Source organism: Paralichthys olivaceus, chromosome 19 (assembly GCF_024713975.1).
Source record: "Paralichthys olivaceus isolate ysfri-2021 chromosome 19, ASM2471397v2, whole genome shotgun sequence".
In the NCBI taxonomy this organism is placed as follows: domain Eukaryota; kingdom Metazoa; phylum Chordata; class Actinopteri; order Pleuronectiformes; family Paralichthyidae; genus Paralichthys; species Paralichthys olivaceus.
Genome location: NC_091111.1, coordinates 1583608 through 1608130, shown reverse-complemented (window position 1 = coordinate 1608130; position 24523 = coordinate 1583608). Strand labels below are relative to the sequence as shown.

General features: G+C 42.7%; 1 protein-coding gene across 2 annotated transcripts in view; it reads left to right on the top strand.

Annotated features, from left to right (window-relative positions):
- The first annotated feature begins 16 nt into the window (after positions 1-16).
- rev3l (REV3 like, DNA directed polymerase zeta catalytic subunit) overlaps positions 17-24523 on the top strand; it is a 63578-nt gene continuing 39071 nt past the window's right edge. Inside the window, exon 1 of one of the 2 annotated variants that reach the window (XM_069514649.1) lies at positions 17-684. In XM_069514649.1, the coding sequence (XP_069370750.1) occupies positions 546-684 (139 nt within the window). In that variant the 5' untranslated portion in view covers positions 17-545. The remainder of the gene's footprint in view (positions 685-24523) is intronic. The other variant, XM_069514651.1, reaches the window with a different exon arrangement.

Below are 24523 nucleotides of genomic sequence, written 5' to 3'. Positions count from 1 at the left end.
TTGTGTCGAGCTTGCTGTGTGATACGGGTTTAGCTAACGTGGGTTAGCCTGTTATGGAAGCGGAGGGAGAAACAACGGAGGGGCTGTGTGATCACACCGGACTGGCTGCGACTAGTTCTGGGACGTGATTCGGAAAGATAACGCCACATACCGGAAGCCTAGGGGAACGTCTTCCTGGCTGGAAACAAAAACAGCCCGGAAAGAGCTGAAATCACGGGACAGCCACAGTTACAAGTGCAACATGGACCCGGCAGCCGCGGAGCGTCGGACATTCGCCGGCCGCCGTCGAGTGTAGTTCCCCGCAGCTGCAGTTTGACTTCAGCGGCTGGAGCCACTGGAATCTTTGTTCGCGTTTTTTTTTTTTTTTTTTTTTCCATGGGACTCGGTCGGGCTTCCCCGCCGTTTTGTCGTTGTTTCCCCGTCGCTGACAGCTCTCCCCTCGGTGTGCATCGACCGTCCGACGAGCCCCCCGCATCTTATGGACTCCTAGCAGGAGTTTGTTGGCTTTTCTGTCGCTCGGTTCCTCTCTGACGGACGCGGCAGTCATGTTTGCCGTGCGCATCGTCACCGCAGACTACTATGTGGCGAGACCCGTGAAGGACCTGGACGTGTGCTACTCTGACTTCAGGGAGAGCGACGTGAAGAAAGTGCCGGTGGTGCGGATATTCGGAGCGACACCCGCAGGTCAGTGATCCGCCCGCTTCACCGGTGTCTCGTGTTCTCAACGTTAAAGGTGATGCTTGTTGTGCTTTCTGCGCCGCACCATGCGGCCGTGGCTGCAGTTTGAGCGCGCGCGCGCCCACACACACACACACACACACGGACATACATGTACATACATTCACATACACGCACGCGCCGTGTTGTTTGGAGGAAACCTGACGGACAGACTGTGCACGACGGCAACAGGAAGACGATCAGGGTGTTGACACCTCTTTAATATACAGTGTGTGGCTGACACACGGTGCCAGCGGCGCACCGCTGTTGCTCTGCAGCGGTGGGAGACCTCCCCTGCTCCCCCTCCCCTCCTCGCACGGCTCGGCTTTGTTTTCGCTGTCCTGCTCCATCATGGCACGGTGGCTGCGCAGGGCTCGTCTTTACACCGCCGCCTGCTGCCACATGTGGCATTCGAGGACAGCGTGGACACTTTGCCTTGAATGGTGGTCTATATTTGCTGAAAGCAACCTGTGGAGTGTTGACACGGGGTTGATAACAAAATGCGGCCACCTCCTCGGGCTTTCTCCACTTTTACGGAAACGAATAGAGCAAAAAAAACAAAACAATGAAATGACACTGAGGTCATCACCACAGTTACACTCGATTCTTGAAACAAACTGCAAGAGACATGCATTGAACATCTGCAAGCAGAGAATGAGGCTAATGTGAGGGTTATGTAAAAGTATGTGCTCCATAGAGCACAGCATAATAGAAAAAGGCAGGGGCCATCGTGCACAATCGTCATTATGGAAATAAGAATGAGAGTCGTTAATGATGAACAGCGTCTTACATTGTGTGAAAATGAACAGCACAATGCAGACTGCCATTTTTGACAAGATCCTCCTATTGAAAATGTCATTTATTGGATATGGCTGCAGTAAAAATGACAAAAAGAGAGGTTCGATTTTCTATAGATCAGTGTTTTTTTCCCTCGGCTTTGGCACATCCCCTGCTTTCTAATAAAGCCATTACAACTGAGCACTCTGGGTACCTTAATCCTCTTGCCGCAAAACAATAGAATGATTTCCTGCACAATGGCTCAGCATTAGCATTCCAGCCAAATCCCCTTGCGATTGCCCTGCCCCTCTTTAACCCTATGTGACAGGTGAAAGCACCATCAGGGGAATGTATCAGGGTGAGTCCACAATGAAAAAATGCTAGTCAAACTTGTCCCACATACTGTGTCAGTGGTCCTCCGCAGGGCGACCCGGAGCACCGAGCAGAGAAGGATCCACCTCACTGAGGATTAAAGGCTTTAGAGCAGACAAATGCAGGACAGTGGGCCTTGGTTAGGGTCAGGGTGTCACGTCTAATTTGGTCCTGTCGTAAACCTGCAAGTTGTCATGCAGCTGTGTTGATGTGAGTGGGCTACACACACACACACACACACACACACAGACAGACACACACACACAGACACACACACAATGCAGCAGAGGCAATCTGGGTAGCCCGTCAGGTGAATGCATGCTGAGCAGCAATCCATCAGTACTGATTCAAGCACAATATAACCTAATTAACATAGCACTGCAGTTAGGCTCTCAGGCATGAAGGCACCTAGTACACTGATCTAAAATTCATTTCATAATGCATGACAGGGACTGCCTTACATCAGTAGCATCATAATATAAAAGTATCATCTAAATAATAACCTATGAATCACGGCTTCAATTTAATTTCATATCACTTTCCTGAGCTTGTTGAACAGAGCCAGCAAGAGTGTTTGGCAATTGATTATTAAGTTGTTACATTCATGGACAACAATGAATTCAAGCAAAACCTCCTCACATTTGTTTGGTTCCAGTGTGTAGAACTTAGGGAGATCTAGTGGTGAAGTAGCATGTTGCAACTGAATAACCCTCACCTCACCCTCCCCTTTCAAACGTGAAAGAAAACCTGTGGTAGCCTTCAGTTGTCATAAAAACTCAAAATATGTTTAGTTTGTCCAGTGTGGACTACTGTAAAAACATGGTGGCCTCCACAGAGAGGACCCGCTCCTGGTGTAAATATAAAGTATGTATATATAAAGGGCCCAGTCTAGGTTTAAAAAAACAACAATTTGTACAATTTGTTTAAACACAATAGTGGAAGTATCATTATTCTATATTCAATTTCTGCTAATACATCCCTTTTACCAAAACATTACATACTGGACCTTTAAATTTGAATCTGTAGCTGATCTCACACATGAATTCTGGAGAACTTTCAAACATTCTCCGGTGTGATGTATATGAGAGCCTCCTGAGTTTCTCCATCTGGCTCCCTGGTAAAAACCCTGCAGAAAGTCCAGCGGTGCTGATGTGAGAGCAGAGCAGGAGATCTTCTGTAGGATTCACCGCGAGTGAGTGCGTTAGGACATTTCTAACATGTGACAGAATCAAAAATGAGGAATTAAAAGAGGCGAGAAGCTCTGGACCCAATTCTGTGGACATCCTGCGGAGTTCATGTCTGAAAACAGCTTTAGTTAAACTGATAATACATTGATTGTCTGATGTATTAAATAAACGTTCAAGCATCACCCTGGGCTGCAGGTGAATTGAGTTTTCATTTACTGATATTCTACACAATAGACTAAAACCCAAACATGTGCAAATTACAGCGATGCATCATGTTTGCGATTTATGCCTGACATCCAGGAGTTTGAGTTTATTTCGAAACAATTTCATAAAAGTGTGTGGTTGATGACACTTGTGTGAACACGTCTGTGTGTCATAGTTTCGTTTGGCACCTAGGATACTAGGATAAGGTGAGCCAATTAGCACACCAGGCCCCACCTACATGGAATGCATCCATTGTTAATGATATTAATTAGTCCTTCTACTTCCTGCTGCTTTCCTACCATGAAGTGAAGATGGCTGCTGTGAACAGGGTTTACATGCACAAAGGTGATTCCAGAGAAAGCTCTGTTGCAGGTGTGATAACTCCCATAACAATGCTCTCAGTTGGAATATTGTCCAGATGCTAACAACTCTCGTCACGTCTGATTGGTTATTGTTGTTGGTATGTGGCATTGAAACATTTCAATGTCCCATTGAAGCATTCAAAGCTTTCACTGATAAAACCTTTACACAGTCACAGTAGCTGGCATTGTTCCTGTTGTGGTTTGAATCAGAGTCGGTGTTTTTTTGAGTCACAGTAGTAGAGTAGCCTGTCTGCAGTTGGTGAGCCGTAGTGGGAGCCCCACAGATTTGCACAGTTTCACTATTCTCTTGCTATGTTTATGTGTCACTTGTGGCGAGTTAGCTCAGCGCTTTCAGAAATAAAATTACATCACCATCTGGAATACATTGAAGCCCAAAGGAATCTCTTTCTGGCCTTCTCGGTTTCTCTGTAGCTCAGATTCAGGCCACACCCAGCGAGAAAGAGTTTTTAATATTTCCTTTTGCCTTTATGGTGTTTTTATTGTTTGACTTGAAGGGGGGATTTCATGAGCAGTTTTGCTCAATGTGTGCTGACTTTTATCTCATCAGTGTGTTTACCCTGGTCTAAGCGGTCAGTGCATGAGCACCATGTGGCTCTGGCTACAACCCCAGGCCTCATATTCCCTGTCCTTTCCTGACCTAAGCCGTGCACACTCCCACCAATCAGCCCAGTGTAATTCGATGCCACGCTTTCTGCTTTTTTTCCCCCTCCCTTTTCTTTGTTAGAATTCAATGGCTGGTCTGCCTGTGCTGCATCCTATGAATGCATGGCCATCTCTGAAGTAGCTCAAGGAGAGGCTAAAAAACAGATACCTCTTTGTTGTGAAAATTGCACCCCTGATCAGTATTGCATTATGCTTATTAATTATCGGTGATAAAAAAAAAAAATCTTTCAAGGCGGCAAACAGCCAGCCTGTTCTCACATGGCTGAGGATTGCTGTTGAGGCGGCTGCAACCTTTTGAGGTTTGACAGCATTGATCTCCACCCGACAAGCTTGGCCCAGATGCTCTGACAGGCCCCGGGGGCCTCTGTGTCAACAGGAGGCACACTGTTGTGGTTCCTTTCTTGGACGTGTGCACTTGAGTGTGTGTTGTGTGTGTGTGTGAGCAGAGAGGGAGGAAGTGCATGACCAATTGACCTGAATGAGGGGGCCAAGAAGTGAGGTGCAGTAAGAGGTAAAGCTGACCCCCCTCCCCACCCCTGCCTGGGTTTAGCTCTCCCCAGGGGAACCTTTAATGCCATCTAAAGGAATTCCTCCTGGATCCATTAATAGGATAATGGTTTTACTCGAACAGACTCTTTGGCTCATTAGGATTAAGATTATTGTCCCCTTAACTGTTTACTTTCCTCTCAGTCTGTCAGTTACTCGGCTTCAATTATCATCCCCTAACCCCTGCTCTAGTTGCTTCTAATTATATCACAACACGGAGGGATGTATGTTTGTTGATATGCTGTCTTGTGATTTGATTTTTATTCCTTTTACCAAACAGATCTTCAGTGTCTGGTTAAGTCTTAAGTATCATAATGATAATAGTGCTGCGACAAACCAATCATGTGGCTTGAATAGAGTTACAGCAACGTCAGACACACACACAGCACAGAACGTAGGAGGAGCAGCAGCACACATGCTAATGTTTGGGCTGTTGCAGAGAGGTGGATGACTCTGCCTTGATGCAGTGACAGAACATAATTGATTCATGTTTTCCGCTACGTCCATTGTTTTGGTGGTTTTCCACAGCTGAATAATTATAACCAGCGCTGCTCAAGGATCAGGACAGATGCTCATTAAAGGTCTGGCCGTCCTGTGTCAGAGTCTCTGTCGGAGTCTGACTCCTCCTCACTCCCTCTGACCTGAGCTCACTTTACACTTAAACATTAAACACCATCACTGATCACAAACAAGGACTGATGTTTAGTTTGTATTTGTTTGGTTCACTCTAGAGTTTATGGGACATATGTTTAAACCTGCTTCACAACACGAGACGTAACGTGACATGACGCACACAGTCAGGACATCAGGGTTAAAGTGACCGGAATGATCCTGAGTCATGATACGACATCACAGATTAATAACTATTTTAGAATATAAGACTAGATGGTGAATATCCCATGTGATTATCAGTTTGTGTGTGAAGAGGGACAGAGACAAGTACACACAAACACACACACACACACACACACACACACACACACACACACACACACACACACACACACACACACACACACACACACACACTCCTGCAGACAGAAGTTATTTCAGCAGATTATGATGAAATGCAGGAATTTCACTTCTTAATGCAGAAGAAGCGACGCCTTGTTCATCCAGGAACATAAATATGAATTCAGCCTGTTTTTATAAAGATCAGTTCTAAGTGTGGGTGATTATGAAACATCAGAGGAGCAGAGTCATTTGTTGATCTGCGCAGAGTTTACTTCGATATTCACTGATTTGAAAAAAAATTATCCCGATAAGATTTCTTTCCATATTGCCCTGCCCTACCCTCAGGTTGAGGCCCAGCTTCTTGTCAAGGTTTCTTAGAAGTTGAGCAAGAGAGAAGGCATGTACATGATTTTGGATGGGGGGAACACCAAGCTTCTGTTTAAATGAAAATCATTCAAGCTGCTTTCAGACATGCAATAAGTTTTGCAGACCCTCAAGACATTCTTTTCGGAGGGGCTGTATGTGTCAATGTAAATGTCATAGTGAGAGCCTCCTCCTCTCCGGCCACCCCCCAAGTCTGCAGAATGTCAGAGGGATCTAATGTGAGAACACAACAGGAGATCCTCCGCAGGACTCACTGCGAGTGAGTGAGCGTGTTGGTGAGGCTTCCGAGACGCGACAAATGCAGAAATAAAAAAATTAAAAAGAATATAAATATCTCAGGATGAAAAAGCAGTGCCATACACGTAGAAGAAACTGCTCAGTTGACAACGATGTCAGGATTTGCTGCTGTTGTGAGTGCATCTGAGAGGAGAACCTCATGCTGCGTTGTGCATTGTGAATGGCAATCTCCGCAAAAGTCTGGACCCAATTCTCCAGACATCCTCCGGAGGTCATGTCTGATCCTTTGACAGTGATTACAGCCTTGAGTTTTCTTGTGAATGTAGCAACACTCCTTTTGTGGATTTCCTGCCGCCGTTTTCTGCTGATCCTCCTGTATCTGTTAGGTTGTCGGGACTTTCCTCACTCAAAGGCAGAGGCGGCACCATCCAGATAATGTGCAAGTACATGCATGTGTACATTGTCTTCAGCTGACTCATTCAGTTCTAATAATGATAGAATTATTAACAACTTAGCTTTTTTTGGCTGTGAATCAACACATTAGCTTCAATGTTTTGTGTGTATGTGTATTTATTTGAACAGGCCACCTTTTATGGTATAATACTATATGTTGTCGGGTTATCCGCCCTTCCCTTCCATTGTGAAAGCGTCATCCTAAGGAAGCCTTGATGGAATTTCTTTAAATCTGGTACAATCATTCTCTCGGACTCACGGATGAGCTGGTTAGATTTTGGCGTTCAAAGGTCATGCAAGGTCATGTGGCTTCATGCTTTTGTGAACACGATACATCAGGATTTCATTACATATGATTACATTTTGATGGTCAAAGGACAATGGTCACTGACCTCAAATTCCATGTTTTTCCTTGTGAATGTGATATCTCAGGAAAATTTCAAGGGAAATGTTTCAAATTCGATACACATGTTCACTTGGAGCCACACAATAACTGATATGATTTTCAGAGGATAGGTGCCCTCACAAAATGTGTTTTTGGTCTCCTGAATCTCAAGACCTTTGAGACAATTTCTTCAAACTTTGATCAGTTGTCACTTCCACACAAAGATGATCTGATTTAAGTGGTCATAGGTAAGATCACATATATATGAATCTGGAAAAAATGATCTATATGGAAACTGCACTGGTTGAAGAAGGTATACAACAGCAGTGTGTGTGGACTCCTTGTCCTGTCTTGCATTTAGACAGATCCTCTCCATCACTCCTCCATGTTACTTCTTTCAAACCTGAAAAATGTACCACATCTCATCAGCTTCCTTGGACTAATTGATTATACTAACCATACCTGCATAGTTATAAACACCCAAAACTATTATACATGGTTTATGGAAATATCAAAATCACTTTTTTTGCTAATCAGCCCAAAATCTCTGAGGACAAGGTCACAAAAGGTGCAATTTCCTCTGAATCATAACCATGACAACTTAAATTAGATGCATTACATTTTCTTCATTATCCATGGTAGAATATGTGACCGTGTGTTTTATTTTGAGTGGTAAAACTTCGTACTACTTTGTTGTACTATTGGGAACTTGAAGCTTGCAGGGATTTCCTTTAGTCTGGATGGAGCTGTGTGTACAGCAGCTGCATCATTGTCCTTGCTGCTGTGGCCCATACAGTCTGATTAATGGCTGCAATAGCTCACTATAGCTGTTTTTTCAGACATGATCTGTGGGAAAAATCCAGAGAATTGGCTATGGAGTTTGCCCAGAGTTTGCCTTTCACACGTGAACATCACAGTGGGAGGTTCTCTGCACACTCAGCAACACATCCTCCGAATTATTCAGGTGAGAGGCGGAGCAGCTGGGTGTAGCAGACAGAGGCAGGAAGTGACATATTAATTCTGCTGCAGAGACCATGTTATATTCTAGTTGCTGTCACTGTCCTCTGAATCAAAAAGATCCATCTTTAAAAGCGACCTTTTGCCAAAGTTACACTTAAATTTCCTGTAAAACTGGAAGGAAAGCTGCTTTCAAACATGCACAGAACTGTTGACTGTCAGCCATTGGTAAAACTTAACTGCTACACCAGAGTGATATGTTTACCTTGACTTGATGCCCTAGGACCGTAGTTTTCCATTCCAGATTGTACCCTGGTTACATCAGGGGCTGGGAGTGGTGGTTTCCACTCTCCTCTTTCATTCTCCCAACTAACCTTGAACCCAGAAACCCCACCACTAGACGTTTAAAAAGTAGGTAAAATGACAATGGCTGAGTGACAATTTGTGTCTCAACAGGTGTTCCCAGTGTCTTCATCAAAGTTACTCTGTATTTTGTAACAACTTAAAACATTCATCTTTACCCTTTTCATTTTAGTCTGAGCCTATAGGAGCTGTTGTTGTTGTTGTTGTTCTCTGGTAGCTCTATTCCAGATGGCTTTGCCAATGAGGTAATGTGATTTAGTCCATTTCCATGGTGAGATGGATGCCCATTGGTGAAGGGGGAATGGGGGGATAACTGGAAGTATTTTGATGCAGCTGTGTTAAAAAGCCAATGTTTGATGTGAAGTGCCCACCTAATGCAGGGGCCTGCCGAGGGCCGCTGTTGGTTGGTGTCTGTAAAGTCGTATATTCTGGCAGTACTTCTTCATTTTCCAAAGCAGGTTCCTGTAATGGGGTTCTGTGTGGTCTGAAGAGAGAGGCCCGTGTTGGCAGTGGTGTTGGGTCATTTTAGGTCCTACGCTCAGTGTTGGCTCTTCCTCTCTCCTCCTGCACCATTGTTCCCACAAAGAGGGAGGGAGAGAGACGAGGGGCCCTGTTTTGTCCACCCTCATAGTGAAAGTGGGAGACTTCCCACTCTGTGTCCCCTCAGGGCCACTAGTGTTGCTTCAAGAGAGCTCTGCAGTGTTTCAAGGCAGATTAAGACCTTGTCTAAAAAGAATGAAAGAATTTGGCAGACTGAGGAAAGCTTGGATCTCTGCTTGAAAATGGGAGAATGCTTTAAACCTGCCACGCTGTGCCATTCAGCACGGTCGTTAATACGGCCTGTGAGTGTGTGTGTGTACACATTTGCGTGCATACACACAAAGACAAAGTGATTAAGTTTTCATCTGTAACATTGGGGTATCTCTGCAAATTAGGATTCAGTGGCAGCACTCCTGTTATTACAGTAATGCACTGGTGCTTTAGTACATAAACCTTCTAAATTTTCGATGCTGTTGTGTACCAATAGGATTCATAGGGTTTTTCCTCTACAGGTTTAATTGTTTTTTTTTGGTCTTATAGCTCAGACCTGATTCAAGGCTTTTAATTACATAGACCATAAGAGAAAAGTTTTCATGGTTTCATTCATTTTGATTTCGAGGTATGGGAAAGTGGTAACTCAAATTTTTAGTTGTTGAGTTAGGGAGTGTCACTTGAGTGATAACGGAGTTGAATAGATAGATAGATAGATACTTTATTGATCCTGAAAGAAATTCAAGCATCCAGTGGCAGTAACATACATTGAACATACATTAGAATTGACTTATACATTAGAGTTAACTTATAACACAGTAACCATATGTTGAAATACTACAAGTTTGAAAATGAAAATAATATTGGATTAAGAAATTAGAAAGTGAGTTTACCAAAAGTCTCTAGCCTGTTCCTTAATTCTGCTTAAGGCCTGGATCTCCAGGTAAACTGTTGATGCTTCATTTGGCTTCAGTGTGTAATGCTAATGCCAGGTTTAAACAAAGAAATTTCTTTCAAGGAATTCATCATTTTAATGCTTTTGATAATCTTCAGTAGTGTAATAACATCAGATTTGCATAATAAAAGAAAAGGTGCAATGTGATCAGTAATAAATTCTTGCATACCACAGTACTCGGCTGTGAGTCTTAATGACTGAAGAAGCAGATTGAGGAGCTGACTTTAGCTGACCAGTATTCAGTAGCAGAGAATGTCAGAGGGGCGGGAGGAAATGAGGGCAAAGAATGGACAAATGCTTCAGCATTGTGCTTCTATGCGTGATATTAAAGTTATGTTTTGTTGCTGTATGTATTTAAATATAGCAATGAAAAAGCTTTGTGTTGGAGCACAGGAGAAATCCTGCTGCATCAGTGGGCTGGTGGATGATGAAAAAAATCCAGAGTCTGGTGACTCTGCTGTCTTTCAGCAGGCTGCGTGTGAGGAGTGGCCTCACTGGCCAATCACAATATCTAATCATCCTCACTGAGGGATGTTATGTGAACCCAAATGACTTCAGAGCTTTTCTCAACATAACACAGGCGATTGTCCGACCAGTGTGAATTTGGACAGATGAGACTACAAGGACCACAGCCCTAACCCCCTTACAACTTTCTTCTTGATTTGGGTTAACAAAACAATTCAGCTTGATTGTCCCTGATATTGTCAGTTCAACCAGTAGTGTCCCCCAAACTGCCTTTGTGTATGTGTCAAATTACAAAATAATAACATTGCCTTGATTAGTCATTACTGTGAAATGTTAATCACTTCTTAAATCTCAATACAACTCAAAAAAATATGCTTTCGTTTTTTTAGAAGCTGGAGATTTTTCTGGATGGATTTATTTGTAGAGCATATTTGCTTAACGTCGGTGCATTCCTGTACCTGTGCCAAGTTTGTTTTTTCTTTCGAAAGTTGTGGACCAACACCCATCAGTCACCCATTTCTGCCTCTGTTTTAGTTAAATCTGGGACTGCAGTTGGAACTGAAATGGTTTGTCTCATCGAACTTTAATTCCATAGCCCTGTACACTCAGTTTGAGGGCAGGCTTATTATAAAGAGGGAAATTCTGGAAGCCCAGCTCTAAAAATAGCTGTGTGTGTGTGTCTGTGTATTTTTATGCAACTGCGCTGGTGTCTGCAGATAGACGGCGGTCTGGCTGTTGCTGCTGCAAGTAACAAGCCACAGACTCTTAAAAACTGAATGTCTCCGGTTGCCTACTATGAGCTGATGTTTTAGAGACATTTACGACCACCTCCTTTTACCACTTCTGGTCAGAACTAACATCTTTTATTCCTCGAGGAGTTACTGGTTCTAGATCTGCTCTGATCTCCAACTGAAATCTGCTCCAGTCACAGCTATCCCTGCTGAAACATAGTGTGTGTTTCTGTGTATCTACAAGGATGTCCATTGAGAGACAGTGCTTGGGAATCTCTCCTGCTGCCTCTTATCAAAGAGAAAGTCTGAACACACACACACACACACACACACACACACACACACACACACACACACACACACACAGCATCTTTTTGCACCGTGGCAACCACTTGGCTCTAACCAGTTCTCCTCACACTCATTATGAAATCTGTAGCATCTCTCTGCAGCCCTCACTGTCCTGTCAGGGTTTTTAAGGCTCAGGATTTCAATGTTTGCTCTATTCATTCATAATTAATTAATGAATTCTCATTTCTCTTCAGTGGAGATCTCCTTTCTTTTGCAGTTTATCCTTATATGGCCAAGACTAATCTGAAAAAAATCAAAAGGTCACAGTTTCTGGTTTCATAACTGTTTACTTTCATAATTAATGTGTCATTGTGAAGGAAGATTGCTATGTGAGGGTTTTAATGAAATGAGGCGAATTTGCTGTCAGGAGGCACTGTACACTTCAGTAAGTGGTCGTTTTGAACATCGGACACAGAATCAATGTGTCAATGAATTAAAGATGCTTCAGACACATATTCAGAGCCAGTTCTCCTGGATTTTAAAGATACCCTACATGAACACATAACTCAATGGTTAACTGTGGTTATATCCTGTCAGAGATTTGGGTTCTTTCTGCTTGAAGTGGGTGGTGCTCTTATTTGTCAAGAAAAACTGTGATGTCATGATACCATGCACCAACCAGGATTTAGCCATTTCAGTAAGAATCTTGTTTGGGGGTCGATTACTATGTTTCTGGTTATGCTTCTGAATTTAAAATTGTAAATACATTCTCTGTTAAAAACTGAGGATTTCCTCTCAGCAAATGTTACTGTATGGCTGTACGTGAGAATGCAATGTCAGCCACTCCAGAGAATGTCAAGAGATCACCAGGAGTTCAGTGCATGTATGAAAGCAGCTACAGAGAGTTGCATGCGTGCACGTGTGTGAAAGTGGGACCGAGAATATTCTGGCATATGTCCAAGTGTACACATCGTGTGTCTCCCGCTGCTGGTCACAGTCCACGCCTGTCAGTGTTCTCCCCCTCTCTTCCACCGTTGTACGCTGCCTTCACTTTCCTCCTGTCCTCCGCATTCCTTTGTTTTCCTCGAAATGCTCTTCCTCTTTCAAGGGTTTTCACTAATGCTTCGACAAAAATCGTTAACAATAGATGAAACACAAAACAGAGGATTCAGAGTATCATTTATTTAGCATTCATCAATTTATATTTCTAAATAAAAAGTGTGGGTTGACTGTGCGCTTTAAAATAAAACTAATGTCCACCAGTTATTATCCATTGAATGTTTTTGTTAAGCAGCCTCGTATGTGCATCAGCGGATACAGATGTTCTAAATGCCAGATATCTGTGTGATGTATCATTTCATCACCAGTTTTCACTGTTTCCCCTCCTCCTTCACCTTACTCTCCAGCTACTGTCAGACTTTCCTGGACTGCCTCTGCGGGATAGCTGTGTGTTTACAAGTGGAGCTAGTTTGGCCTTTGCCCTCATCCCCCCCATACCCCTTCTTGTGTTCCTTCTCAATTCAAAGATCCACACTTCTCTAAATCCCCCCTGCACTCCACAGCACCTCCTCTTATCTTTCACCCTCATTCACTTGCATTCCTGAACATTAGGATGGTTGCAGTCATTAGTGAAGGCAAATTAAGACCTTCAGTGGGGCCGGGGGAGTCCTATTCCTGCGTTCTGTTATAACACAACCCTTCACAGACAGTTGTGTTGGTACTTCGGAGGAACAGCAGAGCTCAGTGCATGTCTGAAAACAGGACATACATGGTGTCCATTTACCTTTTTCACTTCACAACAATATGTTTTGTGAGTCAGACTCTGAAATCTATCCTTTAATGTACTTTTACTGTTATAGCTTAATTGGATTTCACTCCACTTGTTTAGAAAGGATTTTATTTTTCCACATTGCATGTTGGTAAAGCATAATTGAATTAGGCTCCTGCTTATCCTCCTGCTCCAGCCCCTCCTCCTCTGTCTGCTACACTCTCTCTTCCTGCTGTCTTTACTCCCGACCCCTCCTCCTTGTCATGCTTCGCTGCAGGACTCAGTCCTCCACCAGTGTGTGTGCCTTCTCTCCTGGCCTTGCCCTGCCAGCCCGAGGGCTGTGCTTGGCCTACGCTGATGTTCCCCATATTTCTGCACAGCACTCAGGCCAAACTGTGCTTTTTTCCTCTCTCCCTCTCTGTTCTGAGGAGTCGGTCAGCTGAGGTTATATGGGAATAAAGTGTCCTAGTTCACAGGGTTCTTCCTGTAAACTCTCAGACTGCTAATTACACTCTCACTACATGCTCTGCTCTTTTCTCTCTGTAGCTTTCTCTGGTTGCTCACTCTCCTCTGGCCTAGACATTCGCTTTTCCTCTCTTCCTTTTCTCAGATTGTCTCCTCTCACTCATGCTGTCTGTGGCCCTCTGTGTCTCTCTCTCTTGTTTATGTCCACACTGAAGTAAAAGCTAATGTTTTTTACTTTCTATAACAACCTCTTGCTTCCTACCTCTTTACTCTTCAGCTGTTTTCCTTCAAATGTTGCACAAACTTGCAGTGGATTTCCAAAATGGCAGCAAAATTAAAAGCACAGGACAAGACAATTTTACACAACTAGTATATATTTGGCACATTGGCATTTGTCTCCTTTTCTTTTTTGCCAAAAGTCTGCACCTGGACTTAGTCTGGAACAAGCATCCCAGTGTTTGTTTCATATACTGTATACTGTAGGGGTGCATGTGTTTGTATACTCTCCATTGAAGTACAACAGTATTCACTATGTAATTTAAGATTTACCTGCTGACTAATACTCTCCCACTGGGCAGTGAATGCTAATATGCCTTCGAGCAAGTCACTTAGTTCCCGTGACAACAGAGCTGGTCAGCAGCCAACAGTGGAAGCCTGTGACTGTGCAACTCTCAGGTTTGAAAGAGTAAGAGCAAATTTAGTAAAGCGGATCAGGGCAGAGAAAGAGCATTCCTGCTCAGTCAACCTCTGGGCGATGAAAGAACAAAAAGGTAAAACAATCGTATCATGTCAAACAGATCAAAGCCTGCAGGTCTCCAGTCACCCAAGCAAGAGTCATGGGAAGGGCAGATAAGGTATGAATCCCTCACAATCAGTGCAGAGACAGAGGAGATGGGGCAGAGAGAGAGATATAGAGAATTGTTTTCAGACATGACCTGCGGGTAAAATCTGGAGAATTGGCTATGGAGTTTACCTGCAGTCTGCCTTTACATGTACAACACAACGGAAAGTTTTCTGCACAGACACGTTCACAACAGCGTCAAATCCTCTGCATTATTCAGGCGAGAGGTGGAGCAGAGGCAGGAAGCAATGTATTACCTCCGCTGCGGAGATCACATGATTTTTTTTTTGACAACACACAGACACCAGTGTCAGCTCTTATCGCAACAAACTCTCTTGACACATTTGTCGGCGTCTTCTCCGTGTATGACACCACTTTTCCACTGGGAGATATTTGTTTTCTTTCATTTTTGCATCTGTTGTGAATCAACCTGCAACCTGCACACTCGCTCGCGTTGAATTCAGCGGGGATCCCCTGTTGTGTTCTCACATCGAACTCTCCTGGATTTCCACAGACTTTATACTAGGAGACTAGACGGTCTGCAGAGATTACGTCTCACTCGGACATTGGGTTCACACATACACTTCCTCCGATGGAAAATACAGGGGAACTGCATGTCTTAAAGCAACTATAGTGACTCAGGGATTTCCTGTGGAAAGAGAATCAAGCTCTTCCATCTCACATCAATGATTTGGACTGATTTAGGAGAGGTGAATCCTTCTACAAAACTGGTATAACATTGTTAGTGCATTTATAAAAATAGTTAGAAATTAACTTAGTAATCAATTAGTCTGGTCTGTTATAATGCATGGCACACGCTGTTGCAATGGTCCTCACAAAGATATAAGTACAGGACCACACACACTGACTCATATAAAACATGTATGTCAAACTACATGCTCAGACACATGACTAAGGCCAGCTCTGAACTCATAGCTGCGCAGGACATGTGTCAGACAAGCTGCAAGCATGCCCCCAATAACCAGCTGTCGTTCAGGTCATGGGTCAAGCAGGTCAGAAATGGATGGCTAGAAAATACAGAGAAAAGCAACCTAAGGGGAAGCACAATACTGTTATATCTACGGGTCATTGTTTGAGAGGAAAGGAGTTAAGCAAGAGTGGGCTTCATAAATCAAGTCTGGTCTGATTGGACTGTCATTTGTGATTCCTGTACATCTCAGATTGTGGGCTCTTGATGATTTAAGATGAAAAGAATTGCCTTTCCCCTAATTATTCCCCTGGTTTTGATGTCATTTCAATCATGTCCCATGAGTTGCCTTTCTTGCTTTGAATTATCCCTGACCCAGTCCAGATCTGTGGAGTCTGCTGCCACCATCTGCGCTGTGTCCTCACCAGCCAGGCAGACATACAGAAATCTTAACAAGAATGAACGACAGGAAGAACAGCCTGCACAATCACAGCATAGGCTGGCCAACATCACACTACAGCCAGCCTCAATTTCAGTGGTCATATTTATGAAGACTGATATATCCATGCTTTGTCTGCTTAACAAAGTCTGGCATGAAGCACAACCAAGTGACCATCTGGTCAGTCTCATCCTGTCAGCTCAAATGACTTGCTCTACTATGCTGTCTGTCTACTCAGCCAGGGACATGCCAGGGATGGCTGGCGTGAAGGAACATCCATGCCTGTCCTCTCCTCCTGCAGCCTCAGCTTGAGCAATGGGGAAATACTGGCAAGAACGTGGTCATTAAAGCAAAATGGGGAGGTGATTGTGTTCCCTGTCGTGAATGTGGGGCAGGCAGACAATGAATTGGTTAACATTCATCCTGTCCATCCGTCCATCTGCATTACCTTAGACACAGGTGACTGAATTTGGATGAAACGGCATGTTCTAGATGTGGTGCTGTGTGTACTGTTGTCTCACACATTGGACTGGGCACAACATTCTGCTATCAAAAGAAAAAGTGTGACAAACGGCATCTTTACTCTGCTTTAACCAGAACTAAAAGGTTCAAAATAAAATATCTACTGCCACTAGATGTTACATGACCAAAACAAATGATTTGTCGGCAACACCTGCCCCTCCCTTCAGGCGTGGCCTATACAGTCTATAGGTGTTGCGAAGCCCTGTAAAAGTAAAACACAACTAGGGCTGTACGATAATAGGAAAACGTGATAAGCAATAATGATGTTTAATATCGCGATGATGATGATATGACGTGTGATAAATAAACATAGTCCATGGCTGCGGACGCAGAGACCACGGACAGCTCCACAGCCTGGCCGCAGTGCCACCAAGTCCGGGGCAGACACCCAGAGTGAGAGAGAGCGAGAGAGGGTGACAGCTGATGAATGCACTGCTCAGTGGAAAGATTGAACTCATTAAGAAAAGTATGGATCATTATGTGATGATCAGTGTTGGTATTGTGGTGTCATTTTATACTAATCAACTTTTAAACTATAGCGAGTCAGACGTCAGCGGAGAGAGGGAGACACACACACACACACACACACACACACACACACACACACACACACACACACACACACACACACACACACAGAAACTCCGGATAAACTTTGGAGCCTCTCACTTGGGCATTTCAGTTCTCATATGCAGTCCCTCCAGAGAATGGTGGGAGATTTGCCGGAGTTTTTGCCATGTCTGAGAGCATGTGTGTAGTGGTCTGTGTAGCCCGTAAACTTCATAAAAATAAGGCGTAGCCATGGGGTTACTGGTTTAAGAGCACATTGGTGGGTAGGTGACAGGTGTGTTTACACGAAAGACATCACAGCACATAAAAGGGGCCACCTTTTGTAAACACGTGGGTGTCCCAGTGAGGGGTTCACATGCACTACACAACTTTAATTTGCACTGGACCAGTTACTGAAACAGGGATTTTGACTATGTTCTCTGCTCAGGATGCTATCACTCTACCATTTATTTATAGAAAATAGTTGTTGGCTGATAATGTTATAAATCTTGTATAACTTAAAATTACTATGAACAGAAGCAGTGTAGGAAGATCTCTCGCTTATTTTGGAATGACCTGGCTGAGACGTCATCTCTCCTCAGCTCCTGGGTTGTTGCTCAGACATCCGGTCAGGACAGGGCTGTCTGGCTCTACAGCACGAGGGAGGGCCCTACCTCTTTCTCTGCTGACATAGCCCAGACACAGTCACAGAAGGAACATTCCCACCCACCATCTGACTTGGACAACCTATTTGCAGCTCTCTGTACTGCTGTGTTGATTTGTGTTTTTGGAAGATACTTTGTTAGTCATAGTGCAGAATGAAGAAATGACCCTTTAGATATATCATGACATAATATATGTTGTATGATGCTGACTAATATATCGACCTGCAGAAACAACAACATCCAAAATTGTTTGGTGATAAGGGCAGACGCCATGTCAATGTGCTGTAAACAAAAGCACTACTCTGTGGTGGCTGGGCTGACTCCTTTGCAAAGATGCGAGCACGCAGTTCTGTCCTGCGTTGTTTGTTTTTAAAGTAGAGAATATAAAGTCCTCTTCCACTCTCATCATTCATATGCTGACTGCTCATCTGTATCTTTGTATCTCCTCTCTTCTCTGCGGCTGTAAATTCAAGGAGCAGAAGATTGCAGTAACCCAACAGAGAAAGTGTTATTTTGTTCGTTTCTTTCATTCTGAACACACACATTGGAAATTTCCACATTTTGTGGCTATATCCATCCACAGTGTAAACTTTTGGGTTTCTCTATATTAAATACAATTATAAGGTCTTGACCTCATAATGTATATCATGATTTGTCATGATAGAAAATAAAATTGAATTGAATATCCTTTGATTTCTCATTTCAGTCCCGTGATGTTTCTTTCACTTTTCCTCTGTGAATTTCTGTTAAAGCATTCTGTGAGCACTTTAATGTGGGAGCTGTACCGAACATTTACTGCAGTCCATTTGGAAGGATCCCAGCATCGGGGAGGGCATTGCTTTATTAACTCATTAATTCAGTGACAGAATATGAAAGATGGGGCCCCAGATGCTACACTGACAGGGGAGCTAGCTCTTGTCATGCAGAGCTGAACTATATTTCTGAATTTGCAAGGCAATACACACTTCCAATTTCTTATGAATTTTGTGTGTGTGTTGGGGGTTTCTGTGAAGGTATGTGTTTTCCAGACCACTGCCTGTATCTTAGAAAACATTGTCACAGTTACAGTAAGAAAGAGGTGTAGTGGAGACTGAAAACCATGTGACCACATGTTTGATTCCACTGAAACTCTGTTGCATTTTAGAACCCCCCTCTCTCTTTCCTTTCTTAATCTACCCTGTTAGCTGTCTTATACGCAAAATGCCCCTTAAAACAACTAAAGAATTCAGATGGAGGATGTCGTAATCATACAGGCTCAATAATGGCATTGGATCTTTGGGATCTGATATCTGGTATCCTCTTTTCTTCTGTCTTACGCTGCATGTCCATTCTCAAGACAAAGCAAAGCAGGTATTATAGCTAGTGGTCAGCACTGTCACCTCATAGCAAACTGAAATTCTAGGTTGTAGCCTGCTGACTGAAGGTGGCCTTTCTGTGTGGTGTTTGCATGTCCTCCTTGTTCCTGCGTAGGTATTCCAACCTTCTCCCATAGTCCAAGGACATGTAGGTTAATTAGAGAATTGTCCATACATGTAAATGTTTACGCACACACGAATAGTAGTTGTCTTAAAATGTCAGCCCTGTGGTAGGCTGGCGACCTGTCCAGAGAGTACCCTGCCTCCCACCCAATGTCAGCTGGAATTAGCTTCAGCTTTAAGGATAATTAATGAATGATTGAATCTGTGGCTTATAAATCAATTTCATTTTCACATATTTCTTTTTTCTTAATTTACACATCTAGACTGAAACTAATTCTTTCAGAAAAATATTGCTTTGCCTCCCCCCTAAGCATCTCTTTACCTCCTTCTCTACCACTACCTCTCTTCCGGCACACTTGCTTTGTCTAATGTGCTTGGCGCTCTACCAGGCTGCTCAGTGAGCATACTGACTCGGGAAGTCTGAATCTCTCTCTCTAAACCATGTATGCGTGTGTGCCCTTACGGACCTGCATTCTGGTCATTTAAGTGTGTTAACATTTTGACAAATGATTTAGGGCCTGAGGGAGAGGCAAACATTTCCTCAGTTTCTCCAACACCACCGTGGATGTGAGTAGTAAGCACAAATTCTACAATCCTGATGTTCCCTCTCCAGGCAGTGGGAGTGCTCGGTCCTAGATTTCACTCAGCTCTCCCTGGGCCTTTTTAATTAACACCAACACTGGTTTTATTAACATGTTCTTCCACTCCTCCCTGTGGCAGCTGTCTGATTACAGAAAGCCTGACTGCTCCACCAGACCTAAAGCAGAAAGATATGAACTCTGTGCTCTATGCTTAGATTTAGAGCACTGTTGCTTGGACAGTAAGTGTCATTGTTTTTGTATAGTCTGTATAGTCCATCTGTTGTACACACATCTCAGACGAACAATGGTCTGCCGAAACCTTTTAGTTCCTTGAAAAAAGTTTCTGGGACAAAATGTTCCCAAATGGTAATTTTGGTCGAAATGTTGCTTTGGATCAAAGTTTACCAGATTAATGACAAACTAACATATACCACATATATAAAAACAGCGAATTTCAAATAAAGATGCTTCTATTATATAAGCCTGAGATAAAGGCCTGTCACCATCTGCTGTTGTGGTAAGGCCCTAGTCACTATTTGAGGGAATAAGTTAAGGAAGTCGGCTATTTGGCCAACAGTCTGTGCTTATCGAAACTCTGCTTCCTGCTTGGACCTCGAGGATTAAAAAAAAAAAATCTGCTTCTGTGTCCCACTGGGCGGTCATGCATTTTTATGTTGGAATATTTGCTACAGTCCTGTATATGGACTTCATACATTCGACAGCTCCTGAGCAGAAATTAAACCGACCTTAAGCACCATCTTTGACAGATTGTGACATTAGCCAGGAAATGTGCTTGTTTTTTCCATAAAAAGAGAGACTCTCAAACTAGAACGTTATTGGAACTGCAAACTCTAAACTTTTGCTGGTTACCAGGCAGAGCGCCCAACAAAGTAGACAGACTTTACTGCCAAGGAAAAAGTTATCAGTATGACAGATGACCAGTGTTGACTGTCAAAGCTGTGTGTTACATCTAGATGACCCATGTGTCCCATTGGACCACACACCAAGTGCTGTGTTTGGTTGTGTTAAGCTGTTAAGGACACTGCACACACATAATATATTTGAATGGAGCCTGAAACTGAAAAGTTTACTTAACCACAGATCAGGCATCAGGCAGACGCAGGACACAATGCAGAAATTACACTGCAGAGATCACAGCGTCTCTGGAGAAAGTCTGGAGCTTCTCACTTGGACATTTGCATTCTGAAATACAGCCCCCTCGGAGAATGAGTTTAGTATATGTCTGAAAGCAGCTTATATCGCTGTGGTAGATTTAAAAAACAAAAAAAATAAAGCACACAAACATCAAAAACACTTCAGAAATACTACAAAAGATACTTCCACTGTGAAGTGCCCTTGATTTTGGATTTAAATGGACTTAATTTAAATTCTTCCAGCAATAAAATGTGGGAAAAAATGCTTAGAAATGCTCAGTAGAATGTATCAAAGTTCAATGTGATAGGTTCAAAACACATGTTTTGTTCCTTACCAATTCAAAAAAGCAGTATTGTTCTTAAAGGTCCAGTGTGTAAGATTTAGGTGAAAGGGATCTCTTAGCAGAAATTTAATGTAGAATAATTCTAGAGGTGTTCACTAGTTTGTTTCATCTAAATTATATAAATTGTAGTTTTCTTTACACCAGAAAAAGCCCTTTATATTAAAATACTTTATATTAACATCGAGGGGACCCTCTTTACGGGGGCTGCCATGTTTTTTACATCATTTCAGACTGGACAAACTGAACACCTTTTGAGTTTTTATGACAATTCAAGGCTACCACAGTTTCCTTTTATGTTTTGAAGGGGAGGGTGAGGTGAGGGGTGTTCAGCTGCAACATGCAATTTCAACACTAGATATCACAAAATTCTACACACTGTACCTTTAATAAATGACTCTTTAGGTTAATCAGTTGTTAGTAAATGTTCTTATGATGCTTTGTAATGTACATCTTTGACGGTATGTTGCATACATGCAGTTAATACTGCAGACCATGTATTTCATTGCAACAATTAAGATGCAATTTCCTCAACATATTGGCATTTGTTTGGTATAATTTCATTCTGCATTTTTGCATTTCTTATATGCATTTTTTTGTGCAAACTCTATCTGTTGATATTGTATGTTTTGTACACTGCAGCTTTTATCTGATAACATAGATCTCAGGTTTTCTCTCTACGGCCCAGTATTTTTAGCAGCACCAGGTTAACAGCTGTCTGCTTAGCAAAATGACTTGTTTTCTTGCTAAGCTTAAGGCTGACTGCCTTTCTGACCCAGTGGTGGAATAGGGCTCTCCCTGCAATGGCTGCCGAGTCATGGAGTTGTGGTGCTGATTGCCATCAGGAAGTGGGGGTGGGAGGAAGAGAGACAGAGGAAGGCACTTGGCAGAGTGGACCTCCTCCGCCTCAGTGCTCCTCCCATCAGAGATAAGTCCCTGAGGCTGGAATAGCCCCTCCTTCCCCCATTCACAAATCCTCCAGCAGGAAACTGCACATGTGGCTGAGGAACAGTGGGAAAAACAGTCCTCATCTCGTACACACTCTGCAGAAAAGCTTCAGTGAAACTTAATAATCATCATTTAATATTTAAGTCAAGCTTTTGCTGGTCCACCTTCTCAAATGTCAGGATGCAGTGCTTTTCCCTTTTGATCAACATTGTAAGTTGAATATGTTTGGACTGTTGTTCCAGACAAATCAGGTAATTTGACACCTTGGGCCCTGTCACAAGTTTTTTCACACATTACAGAGGAATTAAAAAAAAGATCCCTTCCTGTATGGAGCTGAGTAAATACATATTTACCAAAGACATGAAGCATCCTGATTTATATTGTAATAATACCTTTTCATAATTCATTGTCATGATATAATTTATATCATATGATGACAGTGATTGGTTGATTTGTTCTCTGATGTTATTGGTTTCACATAGATTTTGGTTGAACATATCATATAACAAACTATATTATTATATATATGTTCTGACAGATGCCACTCTTAATGCGCTATTGTTAATTCTTTTTTCTCTATATAATCTTAAAGCCGTGTCTTTTTAGGATGCAAATGCACCTTGAAAATTCCTTGTTTTTTAGCTATGCATGACATAATCGTCTCTGTGACGCCTTCATGATGTCATATGACAATTTACAGTGTATGATGGGGAATCATTTTCTGATGAATTTAAGTATATATATGCAGAAACATTTTGGGAGATGGAAATTTCAGACCATATTTTTGTTTATTTTGACCTTGACCTTTGAATGATCAGACATCTATGTGTTTTTGAGTTACTTTGCACAAACACATTTTCTCCCTCTCTATCTTTCTGTGGCTTGACCAGCAGGGTGGAAAGAATCACTTGTTTAGCCCCCACCCCACCCATCATGGGCTTTTGCTTTGCCGGCACTGTTGCCTAGCAACTGCAACTGAAGCCAGCATAGGCTGTTCACAGTGTACGTTGGAGTGTGCCTGTGACAGAAAAAAAGTCCATGTTGACATAAAAGGCTGGGGACGGACACAAAAATGTCCTCCTTGCTGCTCCCTAAATGCTGGAGTAGCTGCCAGCCTTAGTGTGTCTCGCAGTGGATACAGACACCTTGGCCTTGTTCAGTGGAAGACAAACAAATACACCCTGCGGATGAGAAACACTAATGTTATTGGCAATAATCGTTAGTTGTAGGCCTCCTCAACTGTTCAGTCCCTGATCATTTATCCAAGCTACAGGAGAAAAGCCAGAGATCTTCTATTCCCAATAATGTTGCCACGAGGACAAACTGTCAAAAGTTATCACAACTGATGGTCACTGTTAATAGATTTTTAGTTGTTGATTAATTTCAACAAATGAACTATTCACTGCAGCTTTTATATGTATATCAGCACAAAATGAGATACAAAGAGTGTGATAGTTAATTTAATTCATATCATGACTGATGTTGAGATATACAATTGGTATGTTGCATCCAAAATGGGGGCAGAATATCTGTTCTGATGGACTATCAGGATTATTATTTCAGAAAACAACAATCAATCAGTCCTAATTTTCTAGAGACCAATGTGACTTCTTGAATTAGTTATTGTGTCTGGACAATAAAGATTAATTTGACTATATGATATAAAAATGTGAACAGCAGGTAATCCTCACAATGGAAAGGCTGGAACTAGTAAATGTTTGACCTTTTTTACCTGATAAATGGCTGTTATCTGACATGTCGCCATCTTATTTTCTCTTTGGATTTGTCATCTGGGTTCACAGCAATGTAACGCCTTAGGCCACCAGTGTATAGTGGACTTCATAGATATTAGACAGTTGACTTTCATTTCATGGTGCCACCTTCATTTAGTTGAGTATGGAATGCAAATAAACAATATTTCTCTTCCAAAAGCATAAAGACAAGTAGATATTTGCTGATGCTGTGTGTCTCCCTCACATGCTGCCTGCCACAGGGATCCCTGCCTGTGAGCTTTAACATATGCCGCTCCCTCAGTCGAAGCAGCGCAGTATCTTTGAGATTCAGGCTCACACCAGCTCATTGTCTTTCATCACCACCTTCCATCTTGCACCGCCCTCCCCCTCTGTTTGGAGGCAGTCATATGTATTATTGTGCGGAGAGATGCAAAGAACATTTAGCTTTTGGAGCCTCCACTTTGGATCCAGCAATCTCAGCAATCATGCCCATGGCACTGCGGCATTGCGTTGCACGGAGCATCTGTCACGCCATAGCATGACAATAGACAATTGGCAA